Source organism: Lissotriton vulgaris, chromosome 1_1, assembly GCF_964263255.1.
Source record: "Lissotriton vulgaris chromosome 1_1, aLisVul1.2, whole genome shotgun sequence".
NCBI lineage: Eukaryota > Metazoa > Chordata > Amphibia > Caudata > Salamandridae > Lissotriton > Lissotriton vulgaris.
In genome coordinates, this window is record NC_141685.1 from 1,359,543,234 (window position 1) to 1,359,566,054 (window position 22,821).

The 22,821-nt window shown below is 44.9% G+C and overlaps 1 protein-coding gene across 2 annotated transcripts in view; it reads right to left on the minus strand.

Annotated features, from left to right (window-relative positions):
- The window catches only part of LRP1 (LDL receptor related protein 1), a 1,437,817-nt gene that overhangs the window by 1,012,172 nt on the left and 402,824 nt on the right, over nucleotides 1–22,821 (minus strand). For both annotated transcript variants that reach the window (XM_086966724.1, XM_086966716.1), the window contains exon 24: nucleotides 12,984–13,181. In XM_086966724.1, coding sequence (XP_086822850.1) covers nucleotides 12,984–13,181 — 198 coding nt within the window. The remainder of the gene's footprint in view (nucleotides 1–12,983; nucleotides 13,182–22,821) is intronic.

The following is a 22,821-nucleotide window of genomic DNA, read 5'->3' on the forward strand; positions in this document are numbered from 1 at the left end:
CCACTGCGCAGAAGCTGAACCCAGCCAGTTGGCTCCCGAAGCTCGATGCGCCTGAGAACCTACCTAGAAGATGCCACAGTTTACCTTGACTATGCAACAATGTATCTATATACTGCACTCTCTTTGTCTTCTATATTCCTATGCCTGGGAACGTGAACCCAAGGGGCGGGTATGCAAAATTGAACATTCATTGTGAGAACCCTGAATTATAGGAGGTGACAATGACAAAGTCACCTCTCCTGACCAATCATAACGTGGGAATTGTGTCACTTGCAACATTTGTGGGTGGTCTAGGGGTCCCAAAACAGTGTAACTAGCTTCGCATAGCTTAGAAAAATTGTCCGATTTGTCCGAGTAGCAGACCTGTCACTGACCCTACGAACTCTATAGGTGATTGATACAGAGTGCTGCGGAGCATTCTGCCCGTACTTCCACAAACTAGAAGGGGTGGAAATATTCTTATGTGCTGGCGGAGCACTTTGCTGGGAAATTCGACAACCCAATCGGGGTTACTGGCGGATTACTTGCCGAGAGGGGGTAACACAGGCGTTGCATCCGAAGCTGTGGGTGTTGGTCGTACCTTGGTGAGCCCAGTCCTGATCCAAACCTGAGGGGTATCCTGTCCTGACTATCCCCGAGCTGTACCTGCTCGTTTTCTGGTATTTCAATCCTTGAGGGTCCTTGTCCCCGTCTTGTCCCAACTGACCCGTGGCCAGGGTTAGTCATCATTCTCGTTCTAGGTAAATATCCTCTGTGGGTGTCTATCTGACTATACTCTTTTTCCTCTTCTTAATAAAGCTCTCTTGCCTGTGATATTGCTCTATCACCTCTGAAAGCAATTTATATGCAACTGGTTATTAGTGATGTTCCACATCTCTCCCCTTCCTATAGGATATTATTAAAACTGTCATATTATTTTAGTATGTTCCATTTTACCCTTCCCTTAGCATGATTGCCGTGAACTTAGTAAGAATAGCATAAGATCTAGGGATTAGGTTCAAGAATATTAGTGCACATATTAGGTCCTTCTCATGTCCCATGCCCTAGTTTTAAGCCTATGCTGAATAGTGTGTTCCCTGATACTCATACTCTATAGTGTTCCCTAAATATTCTAATGGTACTTGCCCTAATTCATAGTTACATTGTGGCTTTAATACTAATAATTGATGTGTTGATTTGTATTTGCCTCATTATACTGGCATATTCATTCTGAAATTTCCTATATAAAACTTTAAACCTCATCAGGTGTCTGTGGTCATTTTACAAGGTAAATGTCATTAAAGTACTAGACGTGAAAGGTTTTCTCCCCTTTTAGGAATCTTGTTACCTGTCCACTGCTAGCTCCTGATCCATCAGGAGTAATGTGCCTGGGGTAAGTCAGGTACATGTATAGTAAGTGGTGTAAGTGACGCCCCCCGAATTACTCATAGTAGCGTGGTAAAGGTTACATCCGGTTTATGCAAAACATTGTCATTACAAGCACGCCAGGGCCCAGTGCGTGGAAAATTGGTAATCTAGTGACCCGGGTGACCTACGCGCTCTATCACTGCTACTACTGATAAGCACTTTGTAAACACTCGTGGTGCTGTTGCGACCCCGAATGGAAGGACTTTGAACTGATAGTGCTGTCCTTGTATGACAAACCTTAAATACTTCCTGTGAGCAGGATTTATAGGGATGTGAAAGTAGGAGTCCTTTAGGTCTAGTGTTGAAAGAAAATTGCCTTGTTGTAGTAGTGGGAGTACGTGTTGCAGAGTCATCATGTGAAAATGATCTGATTGTATGTAATGGTTGAGGGGTCTGAGGTCGAGAATTGGCTGTAATGTCCCGTCCTTGGGGATTAGAAAGTACAGGGAGCAAACTCCTGTTCCCTGTTCTTCTAAAGGAACTAATTGAATAGCATCCTTTTGTAGAAGTGCTAGAACTTCCTGTTGAAGCAGAGTCAAGTGGTCTGTAGACATTGGACGCTGCCTGGGTGGTATGTTTGGGGGGGTTGCTGTGAGTTCTAGGCAGTGGCCATGTTGGATAATCTGTCTCACCCACCTATCTGTTGTGATGGAATTCCAGACATGTAGGAACTGTGATAATCTGCCCCCCACAGGAGTGGAATGCTGTAGGGGAAGCAGAGGGACGTCACTGTTTGGGAGAGGAAGAGGAGCGGTTGTTATTACCTCTACCTCTTCCCTTGTTATTATTGCCTCTGTATCCTCCTCTAAAGTAGCCTTTGTTAGAGGAGGTCTGTGTGTGCGTCTTAAAAGATGATGTATCTGCGCCGGTTTGCTTGGAGCCTCCTCTATAAAAGGAGCGGCGAAAAGAACTTCTAGTCTGTGTGGATTGTAGTGCTCCCATAGACTTAGCTGTGTCTGTGTCCTTTTTCATTTTCTCTAGTGTAGTGTACTTCCGGCCCAAACAATTGGTTTTGATTGAAGGGCTGGTTCAAGATGGTAGTCTGCACCTCCGTCTTAAACCATGAAATGCGTAACCACGCATGTCGTCTGAGTAGGACACTAGTATTGACTGTTCTGGATGCTGTGTCAGCTATATCTAGTGCACATTTAATTGAGGCATTAGATATTAATTTGCGTTCTTGTATGAGCTCTGTTGCCTGATCTTTGTATTGATCTGGGAGGTGCTCTAACAATTTTTCTAATTTATCGTAGTGAGCCCTGTCATAGCGTGAGAGCAGGGCTTGTGTATTTGCTATGCGCCATATATTTGTAGCCTGCGCAGCAATCCGTTTCCCTGACGCATCGATAACCTTGGATTCCTTGTCAGGAGGGGGCGTGTGACCAGAAGTCTGGGAATTAGCTCTCTTCCGTGCATTGGACACTACTAGTGAGTCTAGTGCCAGATGTCCCTTAATATAGACTGGATCAGATGGTGCTGGTCTATATTTATTTTCTATTCTTGGATTTAACACTCTACAACGCACAGGGTCTTTAAATATTTCCAGAGCATGTTTAATGTCTCCTTTGATCATGGGTAGTATTTGTGTAGATCTTTGTGACTGCTCAAATGTGTCTAATAAAAAATCCTCCTCAATGGCATCAGAGTGCATTTTAACCCTGTGGCAAAGGGCAGCTCTATTTAAGAAGGGATTAAACCTAATGCTATCTTCTGGAGGGGAAGGTTTCGTTGGGTAGAACTGAGGATCAGGAATGTCAAGCACATTAGTTGCTGGGTACTCATATATATCCTCATCTGTAGGATATGTATCTGGGTTGATACCTTCATCTACAGGGTATGTGTGTGGGTCTGGTGTGTCACTCTCACCACCTATATCATACTATTCATCAGTGTGGTGTGATGATGCAGGAGATTGAACAGGAGAAACTCTTGGTGAAAAGTAAGGAGGAATAGGTGAGGAAGAAGGTGAAGGAGAGGAAGGGTGTATTGGCGAAGTTGCACAATCCTTTTTGGCAGGAACCACGGGTAGAAGTGGTGTGTCTGCTGGTCTCTTTTTGTAAGGAATAGCTTCTACATGTCCAGTTTTTGGGTTGATATGGACTTTCTTTTGTTTAGGATCGGGTCTAAACAGTTCTTCTTCCTCTACAACCTTCCTCGGCGTCAATTTCTTCGGTGCAGATAGGGGTGGTTTTGGTTTTTTTGCTGTAGGAGTCGTTACAGAGTCCCGTGGCAAATCTTTTGGCGCCAACGGTAGTTTTGGCTTGGCAGGCTTGTTAGAGGGTTTAGGTGTCTCTGAATCAGGCCTTGGAGTCTTTGGTACTGAGGTTGGAGTCTCTGGAATGGAAGCAGGTCTCGTTGGCTTGGAGGCATCGGACGCTGGCTTTCCATCTTTATTTTTGGAACTGGAAGGTTTCGGAGCCGGAGCTTTTTGCGGATCCGGTACAGTTTTTGGCTTTGGCACCGGTGCAGCTTTAGGTTTCGGTGCCGAAGGGTCTTTGTCTTTGGGCATTTTGAAGCCTTTTGGCTTCGGTGTCGAAGGATGTGTGTGCTTCGGTGCAGATGGAAGAGGTGAAATTGGCAAGTGTGGCTTGGTCAGTGCCGAGGCACCGAAAGGTGGGGCGTTTGAGGGGATATTTTGGTCCCGACTGGGCCCCATGGGCGGAGTGCTGACCGTTGCCTTTGGCTTGGGCTGTGTCTTTTGTGCAGGGGCGTGAGTACTCACGGGTTGACGAGTGGGAATCGAGTCATCCGAGTCCTCTGCCTCTGATATGATCTGGAGATCAGGCGAGTCTTCCTCGGCGACGAGTGGAGCCTCGTCCTCGGAGATGTCTTCAAGTGGATCCTCGCCTCCGGAGAGGTGTTCTTCGACGATCTCCTCCTCGAAGATGACCTCCGGTGCCGGGGCTGATCTCATCTCGTGTAGACGTGCCCTCCGATCCCGAATGGTCTTCTTTGATCGGAAGGATGCACAAGCTGTGCAGGTTGACTCGTCGTGGTCTGGCGATAGACAGAGGTTGCAGACCTCGTGGTGGTCGCTATGAGGGAATTTTGCTCGACATACCGGGCATCTCTTGAATGGAGTCCTGTCCATGAGGCGTAGGCCGTACGGCGCCGATAGGCCCAACGGCCCGCGTCGACGCACCGGAATGTAGCTGATGGTGTGTGTAGGAGAGAAGGGTCTGCAATCCTATGATCACTCAGATTTTTTGCTTTTGTTTCACTGGTTTACGACTTTCTCTGGCTGTGGGCCTGCTAATCAGACCCACTGCCTAGCTGTTCTCTCACTAAATTGACATGTGTACCCTAGGTGCATTATCCAATTGGTACTGGGCCACCTTATCAGACCCTGTAACTCAGGGCATAGGTGTACCCAGGGCCTACCAGGAGCTGAAGCATGTATTATGCCACCCCTGGATGGCCATCTAAATCTGACACAACTGGCTGCACGACAGCTGGGGCAAGGTGGTGTAATCACCCTTAGCTTTCGATATAGTATACCTATATCTAACCCTAAAAATGGACACACAGATTCCTATCAGTCACTCCTATGGCAGGCCTTGACAATCCTGAAGGCAGAGTGCTTGGAATCGTGCGAGATGGTGCTCTGGCATGAGCTGAGCCCGTTTGCAGCTTGCGGAACCAAGTCCTAATAGCTGTTCCATGATAACGCATACCATATACTCTTAAGTGCATTATAATCCTCGCGGTTAAATGCTATCTTTGGTATCGCTTTATCAAGACATGTCGAGTGAGGTGTCATACGAATTGGAATACTAACCCCTCGCCAATTCTGGCGACGGGGTTAGCATTCCACCCTTCTAGAGGGACACGACATGTATGTAACTGTGAACCCCGGTTAAAGTTAATTCAAGCCTCAGCATCACAAAATGGATGCTGCCACCACAGACACAAGTCTGACCCCCTGCAGCTGGGAGTCCTTCCAGCGAGGGGAGCTTGGACAAAGGGTTTCCTGTCAGGGGCGGTGCTAGCACCATCCCAGACAGGGTTTTGTGTATCCTGGGTAGGCAGGGCTTTACAGGAAGGTGACTGCAAGTGGCACCCCGGTGCTCACTACGCATCTGCCGGTTAGAACCAGTTCCAGGGGCACACCAGCCCCTGAGCTGGGGAAAGTCCGGCATGGGAGAGGGGTGTAACCACCCCCCTTCCTGGTCCCATCCCTAGGGCAGGACCTAGTCGCGTACCCACCCCTTTCTTTAGGAGAAAGGCAGGAGCGGGGGCCCTTCCAAATTAGATCATCTTTGAATCAAGAAACTACTTTCTAGGAAAGGAACTCTCGACTTCTTCTCAAGATTTCTCCCTTGTGGCTAAGGAGTAGTCACCCTGCATCCGCAGGCACCATCTAAGAACTCTGCGATTTGCTGCACGTCCTTCCTCCGGAATCCGACTGACCAGCTCGACGAGACCCGGCTTCCCTGGCACCTCTGACCTCTACCTACCTCTACAGCTAAGCTGAGAACCGTAGGTGCGACGAGACCTCGAGGGACCGGCCATCATCAGAACTGCACGACTTCTATCCAGCACGACCGCCGAGGGATCCTCTGGTGAGTGCTTTGGGGTCCGAGAAGCCCCGACCCTGAGCAGCTCCAGCACCGAGGTCCAGCCCCCAGCATCCACGAGATCTGCGTGGAGCCCTTCTGCTTTTTGGCTGCTCACCGCGTTGTCTGGCTAATAGACCGCTGGCTTGTGGCCTTCCCGACGACGACATCACCACTGCTAGTCTGGTTGCTCCAGACTGGCCCTTGCTCCCTTCCAAAAGAGAAGCACCCCGGACCCTCCTGGTCCACTCCAGACGCCATTTTAGGTCCACCGCGTGGGCTTGAATTTGCCGAGACTTGTTGCCCCAATCCTGGGTCCAGCGACGTCGACAGCATCAACCATCCTGGGACAGCTCGCCCCTCCATCCTGGTCGCCGACAACGCCTCCTGGTCCGTGAGACTGCAGAGCCCAGCGTCGCCCACTCACCTGGTCGAGGTGACTTCGCCCGGTGCCATCCTGGTGCCCACACAATCACTGGCTAGTGATTAAGAACTTGGTCCCCTCTGCTTTCAGGTGTCTTCCATCTTCGATCCAGGCTTGGATCCACCGAACAATCTTCACTGGTCCTCTGCCAGCAACTCCTTCTTTCAGGCTCCTGGTTCGTCAACGAGGATTCCCGACGTCTTTTCAGACCTATGCAGCCGCAGCCCCTGGGCTAGGTAACTTCGGCATTTCGGTGCCCCAGCATAGCCTCACTATCCAAGGGTCCAGATCCACTTTCGTTTTTGACCTACCTAGTCGGGTTCGCCCGAGAACACTAACTTTGCTTTTACTAGCCTCCATAGACTTTGTCCCGCGTGAGAGTGCACACTCTGCACCCGAGTCCCCTAGGCCTCCTACTAGTAATCTGAAGGTTCGGTAACGTAATCCTAGCGATTCCAAAGCCTATTAGACCAGTACTTACCTGCTAGTAATTTCGCATTCCACTTTCATAGTATATGGTTTTTCGTGCCCCTCGGGCATTTGTGTAAATTGTGCAACTTAAAGTATTTTCGTAAGAGTTTTGTTGTGTGCTTAGTACCCTGTCCTCATAAAGAGTACAGGGCTGTTGTGATCTAAATAAATACACTGTTTATTTTCATAACACTTGTGTGGTGTCCTTCCACTTGGTGTTCAAGGGGTATATGTGATGGTATAACAGCTGGCTTAACACGCCCTCTATAATTTAGCCCGAAGACTGCTCTTGTCCATGCTACTAGGATAGCTGGTCTATCGGTTGACTTACAACCAATCACCATAGGGTTGTTTGGGCTGATACATAGTGATCACTAGAATAGTGAACACTGAATATCAGGCCAACTTCTCACAGTGTGGAAAGTAGTCTATTCGATGTCGATATGGTTTGTATAAAGTTTTTACGCTTTGAAGTTGTTGGTAAAATGCCGGAAAAAAACAATCTGAGGATGGAGTCGATGACCATGTGCAGTATTGTCCAAGGGAGGAGTCACCTATCTCGTGAATACAAAGACTTCTTCCAAGAAGGCAAGAACCTGCAATCATCCGAGCCCAACACCAGGTGGCGATCTAATGCTAAGTGTACACTCTGCATCTCATATGCCTCGAACAGCACCATTCCACCTTTGTCTCCTAGGCTTGGTCAAAGTGAGGCATCCATGCCTGCATGGTCCCTAGACCCTTCAGAGATTAAGCCCACCTTATGTTTGCCAACAGTGGACTTCCTGAAGCCGCCTGCAGACTATGTGCAGGCACCCTCTACTGAGAGGGTCTCCAGTCATGAAAACAAGACACCAGTGATCATCTCTGCACCAGACTACCCTGACCACGGAGATGAGGACCATAGGTGTCCGTACGACCCGAGCATTGTGAGACCTGAGCACCTCTGAACCAAGCCGCCCCAGTGCTGCCGGAGGTGGCATGTTGGTTCAGCCTTGGAACCTGTCCGATACGCACAGATAGTCCGGAAGGGTCTTGTAACTCGCTGTTAAGTACCTTGATGCAGTATGTGTCTTTCCTCCAAAGGATAATATTACCGCTCCAGAAATTGCACCAAGTGACTACTTTTAAAACCAGCAAATATTTCCAAAAATGAAATGTACTTACCCAATTTTGATGATTATGGTGTCTAACATTATATAAAGATATGGGTTATTTATACAAATTCCTTATTGAGTCATGTGCATCATTTATTGCCTGTGTGTGTATTTGCAGAGGTCTAACACTCCTCTCAGATAAGCCGAACGCTGCTTAACCACACTACCCTTTAAGAGAGCACCCTGTGATTGCTAGTGCAGACCCCTGTCCACTTATAATAAATACTTGGACTCTTTGCACAGTATACCTCTTTTTCATATACTATATAAAGATCCAGCTGCCTACAATCATAACTAAGTTCTGGATGGGAGAGGAAGAAGGCCTGCCTCAAGTCAAACTTGAATCCACAACGAAGGTCCCAGACCTCCTTTTCTGACATATGGATGTTTTCTGAGAGGTGCCACCAGTGATGAGCCCATTGGAGACATGAGGTTCCACTCCAGAGCCTGCAAATGCCAACAGGCAAGATATGCCAGTAGGGTAGACCAGGTCAAGAAGCCTAAGTACCACCCTGACTGCAACACAGAATCAGGGTCATATCCTGAATGTCCAGGACGGGCTACAGGGGCAGGAAAGATTATGACACCACTGTGTTCAGAACAGCCCCTATAAACAAAATCACTGCACTGTCCACAGGTGCCAAAGAAGGAAATCCTTTTCACTGGCAAAAGGTAGTATTAACTTGCTGATAGGTAACTCAAGGGAAGATCGGAGTGAGATGGTCCTACCCAGGTGAACTGCAACAGACTGCGACAAACCTGCCTTCCACAGCTAGCTGTCGAGGTACAGATATTCACGTACTCCTGAGTTGCAAAAATGGGCTGTAGCCATCACATCACCTTCTTAAATACCCGGGAAGAGCTAAGGGGGGCAGTGAACTGAAAGTTTTCATCCCAACAACAGAGCCAACACCTGTGGTATTGCATAATGGATCCAAGAAAGTACACTTTTTGTAAGTCCAAGGACACCATGCAAATCCCAGGATCGAAGGTGGAGAGGAGATGGACTAGAGTCTGCATCTAAAACGATTCTTTCCAAGGGAGGTTCAAAACCTAAAGATCTAAAATGTATCTGAGACCAGTGCCCCTATTAGGTACCAAAAAATAATGGATGTACCACCTGTTGCACCAATCACTCCACAGGATTCCATTTAAGGCTCCTTTGGCGAGCAATGGCTAAGCCCCTTTGGTAAGGATGGGAGTATGCGCTTTCGAGGGGGTCTCGGTGAAAACAGGTTAAACTATATAGCAGGGTTTACAAAAGGGAAGGGTGTCCCTATGATGGTGGCAAATCGGAAGGGAACAGGTAAGCAGGAAGGGCACTTGCCAAACTATTTTGGTTAGGGCTGATGTTTTTTGTTGGGGATTCTGGGCCAATCTGGATATTAGTTTTGCAACAGTTAATACACAGTATGAGAACTCAGAGGTTTTGAAGAGGGAACACATTAGAACTAAATAGGAGAGTAGGTAAAAAGACGCCTTGGAATTACACAAGTCAGCATAAGATTGTTTCCATTGGTCCATAATACAGTACTTTTCAAATTGCTTTTCCCAAAAGTACACTGTAGGCAATTGAATATTTGTTGCAGTAGTCCACCCCCCCCCCAAAACACCTCCAACTTTGCCTGGTATTTGATGCAACTTTGAAGTGCATTCTAGGACATAGGTACTAAAAAGGGTCCCTTAGAGCTGCAGCATATATTGTGCCACCCCAAGGCACCCAGTACCAAACTCATGCAGACAAGGTGCTCTAAAAAGTGAAAGCACAAAATTGCACTCCCCCTGTGTGTCATGTCCCTTAACACTGCATGTAATATGTTTAAGTCATCCCTACAGCAGGCCTTACAGCCCTAAGTCAGGGTGCATTACAGTACATTTGAGGACATATTTGCATGGGCAGATGTGCTCCTGTGCTCACCAGTTCAATTACCGACTGTCCTAGTGAACAGGGAAGCCATCTTAAGATAGTTCGTGGGCACTGGTCAAAACGAGTTTCCCAGCTACAAAATGGCTTCGCTGAAACCTATGGTGTTTGGTATCAAACACCTCATATTAATAAACCCTCAATGAATCCAGGGATGGATTTAATAATACATGAACCCAGAGGGCACCTTAGCCGCAACCCTTGAAAACCTACCGACCTCTAGTGTGTTGGCTGACTGGTCCTGTCCAGCTTGCCACCACAGACATGTTTCTGGCCCCCTGGAGGTGGGAGCTCATGCTCTCTGAGGCCAGTAACAAATCCTGCATAGGCAAGAGAGGTTGTCACCTCCTCCAGGCAGGAGGACTAGTAAACTGCATATAAAGGCAGGAGGCTTCAAAGGCCTCCACCACCTGTGATATGCAACCCTGGCTTCCCCCAGATAGGGTAAACAAACCCCCGTGCCCAGGACCCATTTGACACCAGGACAGGTGGGAAAATTGGCTAGTCAGAAGGCATGTTCAACCTCAGGCTAGCCCCACCCCCTAAGGTGGGTTACCTAAAGTGACCATGACTAGGAAAATTCCATCATCTTGATTTTTGTTGTAATAAGGGCCTCTAGTTCAGGGCTACAACTACTTCCTAAAGGAAGTGGTCATATAGAGAACATAGTCACCGTAAAGGTAGGTAGACAATTGGCTACTACCCGACACTCCCTGTAACACCCATGAATACAATATTTAAGTGGCATCCCTGATGCCAGGATCTCAGATTCGACAGACCAAAAGAAGAAGTGGACTGAGAAGTTTGCTGACCAGAGAACAGAGGACTGTAACCATCTTGGAACCAACCCTGCCTACCTGCCTACTGCATCCGAGCCTCATGGAGAAATCAACTTGTCCTAGCGCTGTCCAGACTCCCAAGAAACCCGGAGGGCTGCCAGTGCTTTGCAAATCACCAGAGAACTCCCTTAGAGCAGCTATTCCCTGCAGCCGCAGGCACCAAAAGAATCAAGGACCGGTTCAATGTCCTCCTGCTCACCAGGACTACTGATGCTGCAGCCACGCAAGAAGAGGCCACAGTGCTCCTACTGGTCTGATCCGTCCTCCCTTTAAGTGTGAGGACACCAGGACTGACCGGAGTGGCAGAGTACCAATACCTGGGGTACTGGACCCTTGCCGCAACAAAGGTTTTTTGTGTCCAATCTGGACACAAACGCCACGGATAACCGACCTGCATGTCAAGGAACTTCAGGGACAGTTAGACCCACATTGTGAGTGGCCCAGCTGTCCTATTTGCACTTCTTCAGCAGAAAAAAGACCAAGAGAGCTGCCGACCACCGCCACCCAACACCTCAAAGTGCCTCTTGTACCTGCACCCCAGAGTATGAGTCTGAGGGAGGTGATGGGGACAACGGGATCCTGCAATCCTCGATGGATGAAACCATCCTTGGGTTTGCCAAGACTGGACTTCCAGTCGCTGCCTGCAGCCTCTTTATGTAGGCCTCCTCCAACATTGAGTGACTCCATCACGCTTCCTGACACCAATAGACCCCACTGCACCCAAGCCCCACAGCATGTTGAGAAGTGGACTAACGGTGTCCCTACGTGACCGAGCACCTCAAGATTTTAAACGCCGGGTGGGTTCACCCCACCCCAGTCCTTGGTTGCAGCCTCTGACTGTACCGAGCTCCATTAAAGTGAATGGGGCAACCAACGCTGTAACCCACCTCTGCACCCCAACGCCCCTAGGCCTCCCGAGGTGACCTGCTGGTGTAGCCTTGGACCTTCCTCAATACTCACCTTAAGTCCGTGAGAAGGGTCCCGTAAGTCCCTGTTATGTGCCCAAATGCAATGCATGTTTTCCCCCATAGGATAAAATTACTGCTCCAGAAATTGCACTAAGTGACAGCTTTTGAAACGCATAAAAATTTGTAACTAGAAATGTACCTACGAGTCTGATGATCTTGGTATCTGAATTCATAAAAAAAGAAGTGGTATTTTAATGAACTGATGTTGGATTTTTTTTATTGAGTGTGTCTCACTTATTGTCTTTGTATGTGCAATAAATGCTTAGAACCAACCCTCTAATAAGGCGAACTGCTCGCCCACACTACCACAAAAGAGAGCATTTGGGTTATCATTTGTGCCTCTTCTATCAGCCAATTGGGGTTCGCCTAGACTGTTTACACAGAGTACCTCATTTTGGTACACTATATAAAGAGCCAGCTTCCTACATACACAGTTTTGAGCTGATTGCATATGACTGCCCTTGGCGGGCAGACCTAAAAAGTCTCCAATAGGTCAAACATCAGGTCTTATATTTTGCCAGATGTTTACTTTTGAGGATGAACAAAAGAGCAGAGAACAAGACAGACACACTAACAAAATTAAAGCACAATAATGTAAAGAAGGCATGAAAGGAGAGGCAAATTTGGGGTTAAAGAAACAAAGAGGAAGGTGAAATTACACAGCCAGCAATAAATGAAAATAGGACTTAAGCACACAGATGCGAAACGGGCCAAGAATGAAGAACAAGTCCAGAAGGGGTATGAGAGACACAAACAATGAGAAAGAGATCATAAAGATGAAGATTGAGAGAAGGAAAGAATTGTGATGAAAGGGAGAAGATATAGACGAATACCAAAAACACAAATAACAAAAAAAAAAAACAAGAGTGGCAGAGGAAAGACAATATTTTAAAAAATGCTGTTCAATTGTGGCAATGTCTCCACAGACCTAACTTTACATTATGACAAAGGTACTTTCGTATACCATCCTTACATTTCTCCCATCTCTGTCCTTGTTAGTGTACATATACTTAGATTCTTGAATATCTTTATACCCGTTGTGGTTCAAACCATGCACCTTTTAGTGAGCTCAGTTCTGGAGAGTGTCGTGACTTTCTTTATTCTGCTCCAGACAATGATTTCAGAAGTGAGCAAGGAAGAGTAAAGGACAGAAGAAAACAGTACTGATACAAACACAAGAGATGAAAAGACAAAGAAGGTTGGTGAATATATATCTCACTGGAGGTTCTGCTCCTACCTCCACTCTCCGAGAGCTTCCCCCTATAAATCTTATCCTCCACCACATCTGTCCAGTAAAGGGAACTCTGGTTCAAGTGGAAGTCGAGGGCGATGGTGTTCCTCAGTCCCGGCACTAGCACGCTGTAGTCTCCTTTATTCAGGTCAATACGGCGGATCTCGTGGCGGTTGGAAAAGATGATGAATGGCTTAAAGGTGTCTAGTGGAAAGAAAAACAAAAAGAATAAATCTTATCAGTGCAATTGGCAATACGATTCTCCAAACCTACATAGCTCTTTTCCCCTGCAGAGGTAGAAAAAAAGGTCAAACAAAGCTGCTTCATATCCCCTTTCTGAACATATTCACATTTTGCTTTCTAATCTTAGATATGTTTTTGGCTGAAGCAACTCTAATGTCACCAAAGCATGAAAACTGGGAATTCAAGAATCAAAAATGCACAGACACCGAACCCAAATCAATCAAAAGACAATCATACATGTACCTGGTTAAAAACGGTACTAAGGCACAAACACAACAATTTGAGGACATGGCACTGAATAGTGCAGGATGTCAGGCTCAAGTAGTGTAGTTGCAGTCCATACCACACTGTATCATACACTTAACTGTAAAGGGACCTAATGCAGAACGCACCGAAGCTCAGCCTAAAAGAAATATGGGGACAGTCGTAGTAACTGTTTATTTAGAATAATCGGACAAAGCTTCTTCGAAACTCCATAGTAGCCAAGACCAAATCATATGGGGCAATGTGCTAAAATGTATAAAAATCAAGTCACAATCTTAATTAGGCTTGTCCTAAACCATGAGCAGGCCAGTACACTTTGAAGAGGGTCAGAATCTAAACTGTGTAGAAACCACAATTTAATCAAACACATGGATCATGAAATGAGTGGAATCTAAAACCCAACTGTAATGCGGTGGTCCTGAATATTCAGAAACCAGGGCTCAATAGTATGGTAAATAGCCCTAAACAATGGGGAAGCCAAGGCCCACTCAAACATGTGCGATTCTTAGCCATGCAGATGACCATACTGAATTGTTAATGGTTTGGTATCAAACTGTGTAGGACCCTATCATAGTTTGGCTTGTGCCAAACCATGTAGAAACCAATGCCAGCAATTCAAGGGCCTGGAGAAACAACATACAACTAAAAGCCCAGTCATACAAGGGCCTGGTCAAGCCAAAGTCTCTACGGGTATTGACTAAATCTAAAACAATAAGTCAAGGCCCAATCATACATAGAATTCTTCACAGGCCAAATGAGGCTCTCTCAAACTTTCTAATAGTAAAGGTCCAGTTCTACATTCATAATTAAATATTATATACAACTTTGGGCAAGTACATCAAAAATGTATTATGATCTTTTTCTTATGATTGATCTGAAGTTTATTTTCCGAGTGGCAAGCATGCAATCAATTCAGTTGTAGCTGCAGGCGGTTCCACTGGTGAAAAGAATAACTAAATTGTCAGCATTGTCGGCCAGGTTTTGAACATCTCTGTGATTTTGTTTTAATTCATCTGATATGTATGCTAGATAAAGAGACAGGTGAATGGATTAAAACATATCTTTGTTTCAAACCAATAGTCATTCTTATCGTGGGAGTCAGACCCTCCTATTAGATAGCTTTATCTGTAAACATGTTTCACTGTGTAGTTCAACTATTCCGTGCACTAGGCCTTGATTCAATGTCCCACAAAGCTAGTTTAGATCAAAGTCGTCTATCTACTTTATCGAATGCAGCTGAATAGTTGATGCAACATACAAACTGCTTTTTTGTCTTTGATGCACAAGCCCTTTGTGCTAAAGTTGTTAAAGCATCACAATTAAAGACAGTTGAGCATTTAGATATAAATACTTTGACTGAATGTTAGTTCACTCCTTCTGCCCATTCTGCTAAAAAAGGATAGTAGATGTTTTGCAAAAGGTTTCCATCAGTATCTAATAATGATACCAAACAGTAACTGTTAGGGATATTTGTAAATGTAATTTGTCAAAAAGTTGTGTTGGATCAACGGCCCAATCCTGTGGAAGCATGGTCATAAACAATGTATAAGTCAATTCTCAATCAGATATGGAATAGCTCTATACCCAATGGAATAGGAGATACCTAGACTCAATTGCACAGTTTTATTTTAAACCAAGTAGGCCATGCTAGACAGTACACTTCTAATGCAAAACACTGTTCAAAGCTGTAAGCTTTAGCAGATGGTGGGCACCCGCAAAGGCTGTTTTCCTTGTATATTCTGAGAGTGTATACTGTTTTACAAGTTAAAACAAATAAAAAGCAGTTAGCTTAAACTGACTGTTCTCCTCCACATTAGTAAAAAGCTTGCCTGGATCGTAACACCCTTGCATCAATGATCATACCTCCAAAAACAAAAAACACTCTACAAGCACAGGCAATATATACGAACCACTGTCCTGGGAAGATGTTTGTGAACTTACAGAAACATTGCACCAGCTACTGGTTACGGGCTGATAGGATTGGCCATCATACACAATTTTCACCCACAACCAACATGGTCTCCATCTTTACCCTCAGGTGTGTTGCCTAGCAACTGCTAGGGAGGTAGCACTATCCTGTCACTTTGAGAGATATTATTAACTGTGGCCCATTTGCCACAGACCTCCTTTCACATCATCTCCTATATACTTTGCTTATACTATCCTTCAATTTCTTTCATCTCCATCCTACTCAGTTTACATATACTTGGATCTTTAACCTCTTTGTAGCCTTTACGGTTCAAAGCATGCATTTGTGTTTTTTAGCTCAGTTCCGTGTCCCGACTTCTTTATCCTTCTCCAGACATGGTCTTCAGAAATAAGCACAATACCCGGGGGTAAGGTCTCCAGAACCCCCTACTAAAACTTCTCCGGAAGCTCCATAAGTGGCCACCAGAAATTAAAAGCATGCTGCAGATCTCATCTTCAGCACTGGAAACACCATGCGCTACTAAGTGGACATTAATACCAACCTACAAACATTCTTCCTCTAGCCATTGATCCTGTGTTTAATAGTATTTGGACCAATCTTGGTTTTAGTTTTTTAACCAGTCCAGACCAGGGCAGTAGAGCCAGGGGAGTGCTGGGCGCACACAAACCTGCCCACTTAATCCGTACAAGGTGATTTCCAAATTTGTGTAATAAAAATGAAACCAGTTTTACATCTACTCATTACATTATAAGGATGGGCATTTTGGTCAAAGTATGAAAAGCCACAATGGATTCGGAAATTAGTAGTTTCGAGTTAACTTCTGCCAACCTGATACAGAGAGCCTTCACCAAAAGGAGCAGTATAATATACTGAGGCACGAGTATGCATGTGCCAGCACAATAATAGAGAGATAATCTAATTCAAGTAGAAATATGAGTGTGTCTTATATCTTTGCCATACAAAATACTCTATGCAGCCCTAAACTCAAACAGAAGAGGCACATAAGTTAACTAATGACCAGTAGTGCTTCAAAAAGGGCCTGATCCTTTCATCAAAACCTACAGGCTCTCGTTGTACCTTCAACAACTACTTGGCAGTCTTGATAGCATTTTGAAATGTGTGAGTCAAATAAATAGCAAAAGTAAACAACGATCATACCATAAACTGGTGCCTTAACTACAGGAGGGACTAATTTCACATACCAATGCCCAAGAAGTAATTTTCATTCAGTATCTAAACATGTGGCTTGAACTGGCCTCTCAACTAATTAATTTGCCTCTAAACGGAGGAGAAGCCCACTCTGGCTATATTTTTAATAACATTCACTAAAGTATGTTTTAAAAAACTAAATTAAAACCATGAAAGGCAACCTGTCTCTAGGAGATCTCACTTCAGTGTCGGAGAAATATATGCATCAGACTAGCATCCTGGTCGTTGGTATGCTTTGGTCCGTTATGTTATGAAGAATCTGTACAGTGCCAGCTTAGCCCAAACAGATATACTCATGAAACATCAAATAAGGGTGATGGTGAAGGGAGACAAGGCACCAAGTTAAATCACAGAAAACACTACGGTGGGGTAGGACCTCGGGGAAATTTATAGACCTGGCTCTGGATACAGTCCCCAAAGAACCTAAACACAACAAAAGGTACCAGAGGGTCTCAAACCAAACACCGCCCAGAGGTGTACGCTAGTTGCCCAATCCACCACAATATCCTAATCACCCATAGATCAAAATTGATTCGGCACAAAAGGCTCTCAAGGGATGAGGAAAATACCCATCAGTCACCATACGGATCCGCCCTTCATCATTTGGGATTTTATCCGGACCACCCATCTGAGAAAATCAGAGCCACGATCAAAGGATGACCCGGTGGTAAGGAGGTCCCTTTGGTGGTGTTTGACTACAGTGTGGTCTACCACTCGATATTAATGAGTGGGAAAAGACATGGGACTGGGGTGTGCAGTGCAAATAAATGTGAGTGAAAAAAGAAGAAACCAAGACAAAAGAGTGTGTTAAAATTGGTTAAGAAGAGCACAGAACGATATTTATTCTATGTATGCTCTCAATATCAAGGTTAAAAATATATGTGACCTTAAGTAGTCTGGTTATGTAGACTGCCTGAGGTAGGGTAGGTCGACATGTTTCAGCAAACATGGACTATTGCGTCCTTGCTTTCATCAGGACCAGGGCTACAATGCTAAGGCTACTGCACAACGTGAATAAATGATAAAGTGAAAAAAGTGACAAAAGGAAAAGTAAGACAAGTGCACACGGTCACCTGAATAGTCCAAATGCCATTACAGTCAGTGTCGATCACCAAGTTAAATCAACAACCCAAAAGACAAGGAGGATAAGTATGGGGAAGGCTTGATAAACAAGGTTTCCCAAAGTTTAATTGATGGAGGAAATGTTGTCAGGGGAACGGCAAAGAAATCCATGCCTTCCCATCAACGAGACCTTTCATAACTGTTTGATGAAGGTACAAAGTACAAACCTACAGTGGATCATTAGTTCCTTTGGAGGTCTATCGATAGAGATTCAGGAACAGCAGAACAGACAAAACAGAAAGCTGCTAACCTATCGAAAACAATTATATGTAGCATGTGGGCTCTGCCTTTACAAGGTGGGCTGGCTGTTAAAATTCAGTGCTTATGACCATTAATAAAGATTCCTCGGAGAAGAACTTGGAGTTTGAGGATTTTCTTTTAGCACAATACCAGATGAAGCCAGCTGCTGTAGTCCAGGTGGAGACGAGCATGAGCAAAAGCCCCATATAGTTTGTGAGGGAAGTTATCTAGAAGATCCATGATGGTTTTGCAACCATGGCAAACCTGCTTCTGACTTTCCTCAGGTTTTTCCTTTTTTCGCCTTCGAGAAATGTACAAAAAACCTGATTGTGCACCTGATGATCTTTGGTACAATCAATGAAGAAGCTTAAAGCTCTCTTAGGGTCAACCAATGCAGCCTATCCTCCTCTTTCGAGAGGTGATGCAGGGCAAAATACACTGAGAGGATGATGAATTGCAGAAAGTGGAAAAGAGTCCTGACTTTTGGTACAAAGGCCACCTGAGTCCTCAGCACCAGTTTGGCTGAAAAAGGTGGTGTAGTTTGTTTGTACCAATAGAGCCAGGAGTTTACTCGCGTGACAAGCTGACATGATTACAGTGAGGAAGACACTCTAAGGCCACATGCAGCTGTGCATTGGCTCGAAGAGAGTACATATGAGAAATTTCAACAAAGAGTGCATATGAGAAGACAGATTACGGTCTCATTGTGGCATCACGAACAGTTTGGAAGGGAAAAATGCATGTTAAACTCTTAATAAAGCACATTTCAACAGGTGGCATTTCAGCATGGTTGGTCTGGCAAACTTAAGCAGGCCGAAAGGACGGACAAATACATGTAATGTTTAAATGAGCTAGGCATCTGACAGTTTGCCTTGTAAACTGTCAGTCTGTGGACACCACGCCAGGCCAGCAATTGGTGTAAATGGACTTCGCAGATGGACTCCTGGTAGCGAGGATGACAACCGAAAACTCAGGTGGTAGATCGAATGCAGTCAATTGCAACCTCTAATTCTCCACACAAGGAGGTGGAGATTGCGCCAGTTCATAACCCTGTCTTGCTGCTTCAACAGAATATCTGCCTGGAGTGGTAACCTGATGCTCATGCACAGAGGTTCGAGGTACAACACTCTCCTGGCCAAGTCGGGATCCAATAGGATCAATTGGGCTTGGTTGCTCCTGATCTTTAGAACTCGAGGCAGAGGGGGGAAGGAATACAGGAGTCACATTTTCCGTTCCAGACCGAATGCACCTTCAAGCAAGTCTCTTCGCGAGTACTCCAACACACAAGTGGACATTGTAAGTTTTCAACAGTAGTGAAAGATCTAGAAAGCACCCCATTCACATTGGAACTGCAGTTTAAGTCTGTGGGACTGCAAAATGGGTATATGAAAACACATGCCCTACGGTCCTAGGCCACTACTAACCGGGTTCCAGTGCAGACAGAAACGGATCCAACATGCCCATTTTTAATTTCATCCTCCTTCAGCATAAGAAAATAGCAAGAGTAACAACCCGTTTTAATTTCCAAATCCACAACCCTTGAGATGGCTTCTTTGAGAGTAAGGCTTGCACTCCTGCATTATAATGGATCAGTACTTCTCCAAGAGCTTCTCTGGTGTGGAAGGAAGGTGTAGTGAGGGAAAAAGAAAAGGTAGGGCATAGCCATACTGAATGATTTGGAGGACCCATCGGTCTGATGTGATAGATTACCACTCTGAGAAAAACTGCTGGATCCATCCTGCCACAGGGTGGTGGGTGTGCGCCACTAGTGGCAAGCAAAAGTGGCTTAGAGACGTGGGAGGGGGTTTGGGAGGACTGAAGCCCATGGTTACCTGCGAGTTGGCTGCCAGATCAAAATACTCAATAGAACTGGAGTGACTGCTGAAATGGTTGGGAGACTGGCATTGCCTGTATACCAATCCACTTGAGTAGTCTTGGAATTTCCTTAACAGGTGAGGAAACTGTATGGCAGTGGTTGGAAAATCCCAGAGAGCATGCCATGCCTCTTCTCTCTTTAAAGAGTTCTAAGACAGATCAGCTTTATTGCTGCATAGGTAGGAGCTATTGAAAGGCATATCCTTAAGGCAGGCCTCTACAAACTCCTGAGGAATGTGTGGATCATATCCACGCATGGAGACAGAGCACCACACTAGTGCCACTCCCTAGCTCAAGACAATTCGTAGTATTACCACCAGTACAAAACAGTATTTGGCAGAACCTTTACCATCTTGAATGGTCTCAGCCATGGAGGGCATAGTTGAGGTACCGCTGGCAAAATTACTGGCTATCTCCCAGACAGAGGGCAGGAGTATACCAGCTCCAAAAAACAAACAGCAGTGACTGACCTCAAAGTTAAGCTAGTCGAAGAGAACATTCATTTTCTTAATACCTTAATCATTTTTTAATTCCTGTCCTGGGGCTCATAGGGAAGCTATTGTGGTTCATTTTGAAAATGGAGGCCTGATCTACCAGCATCTCTGAAATAGGATGCTGTGTAAGGAAATCGGAGTAGCCAGGAACAAGGCTATGGTAGCTGGCCACCTGCCTATTCACCGGCAGGCAAGACCAAGGTTTGTACCAAGTGCCCATTAGGGTGTCAGATAGGGTTGTTAAATGGACGCAAGGGTTCAAATGAGGTTGACCTAGGTTGTAAAATATGTGTATGTGCATTTGTTTTGACTTCAACTGAAGGCAGGCGTAGGTTCAGGACCTGCTGCTCACCGAATTACCACAGTAAAGGAAGAACTCTCTTCCACTAGTAGCCCAAGAGGGGACTTCAACCCTGTATCATGGTAAGTATTAAACCCACTGGCCTCCTCTAAGTCCATGTAAAGACTCATCATCACAATGGGAGGACAGAGGGTAAATCATCTACATCCCCACCATCATCTTCTCTTAGCGGCAGCAAGCTCTGGCCGAGGTCGGAGCGAAAAAGACAATGAAGCCTCATTTGTTTTCTGCACTCACAGCATGGTTGGAAACCTGTTTTAGGATAAGGCTCTGGTCCTTTGCACATTGAATTTCATTTTGGGAGTCAAAGACTGACAAAAGTGGGAGCGGAGCTCCAGAACCACATTCCAATTAGATGAAAGAAAGGAACTGGAGGCGGCCAACAGTGGTGGCGCTTATATGTGGCGCCCCTCTGTCACTTCTGGGATAGCACAAAGTCTACTATAAGCCACAACACGCAACGCAGATGCACACGGGAGCCTTGTTATGAAAAGTTTCTGGATCCTGTCTGTCCCCTGAGGAATATTATCAAGCTAAGAAATATATGTTTAGAATTATTCATCAGAAGTAAGTGGCTTATACATTAAAATCTTGCCCCTCCCCCTAATCATTTTAAATAGCAGAACAAACAAAAAACCAACTAGATTAATTTGACAAATCCCCAAAGCTTTGCAACATTCTATTTTAAAGGCATTTTAAAATGTTAGGCAATGTATTTGTACAACAACATTCTGGATTTTCTGTCAGTTGTGTCACCATGGCATATGTCTGTGCAAATCATGACGAGAAGATACACAACACCCTGGCGTCCTTGTATCCTTTTTAGCATACCAAGGCATATTAATCTCTACCCAAAGGTGGAAAGGTAAGGGAAACATCGGAATCAGTGGAACGGACGCACAGTAAAGTAAGTGGACCCCGTGAAAGTGAGACTAGACCAGTCAACAACAGAATTACAATCAACACAATGCAGCAGCATGAGTGATTGGCTAGACTATTAGCCATGGAGCGAACAGGCTAGAAAAGTAGATTTGATACATCACAAACTGCTTTCAAAGATATGGAAGGAGCAGAATGCAGTCAGGCAGCTTACACGCTCTTTAATATGTGTCACAAAATAATCATAAGTACTGAACAGGAAGTGGTAAAACTTACGGAAAGTCAAATTTGGAATGGAAAGGCTGTAACAATCTTGAGGGAGTGAAAGAAAACTATTCAGTGTTACTAAACAAAGACCTGAGAGAAACTCCTGCCTCTTATGCAGGCAGTTTGTGGGAATAATTAACAATATGGATACTGGTGTAAAATTAGAAGCCACCATATCATATGCTTACAACCATTTCCACATCCTTTTTCATCGACCACCCCTGGTGGGAAGATCTGTAACTTCTTGGAACAGACCGCACTGATTCAGCAAGCCACACAAACTAAACAGTCAAGGTGAATCATAATATCACCGGTTTAAGTAAGCAGACTATGGTTACATGTTGTCATTCTGATGCAGGATAAATCTACAGACATTCATAAATAATTCTTCAGAAAGATGTTGAGCTTTCTGCGCCATAGCTTACTTAGAGAAAAAAAAATCAAACAGAATATTCAAGGAATTAAGAGAAACTCATTTTATTATACCAATGCCTCGTTTATGAATATATCTGTGTACCTAGTCTATTGACAAGTATGACTTACAGCAGTAAAAAACTGAATCTATGAATGATTTCCATAATTTTAGATGAACTTTCATTATATATGGAGTGTTTTACATCAGTTTAAAATTCATAAAGGTTCAAAGTATATGTTGGAGATGGAACTAAAAAATAAGTGAGTGGAAGTGAGCTTGCTCACATAAACATAATAATGACTATTAGAAGTTTAGGCAAATCAATCTCTATATTTCACTTTCTAAAAAGACGGCTGAAGTTAACATATATCTCTACCCTCATATTTCATTTGTTCTTGCCAAATATGGGGACCATTAAGTTTTAGTAAGCATGTCTGCTTGCTTTTCTATGTCTGACCTGTAGAGCCATGTTTATGACCCAACATTTTGCAGCATCCTAGATATGAACAAAGATGTCTGGAAATGGGGTTTGCAGAGGAGCAGAA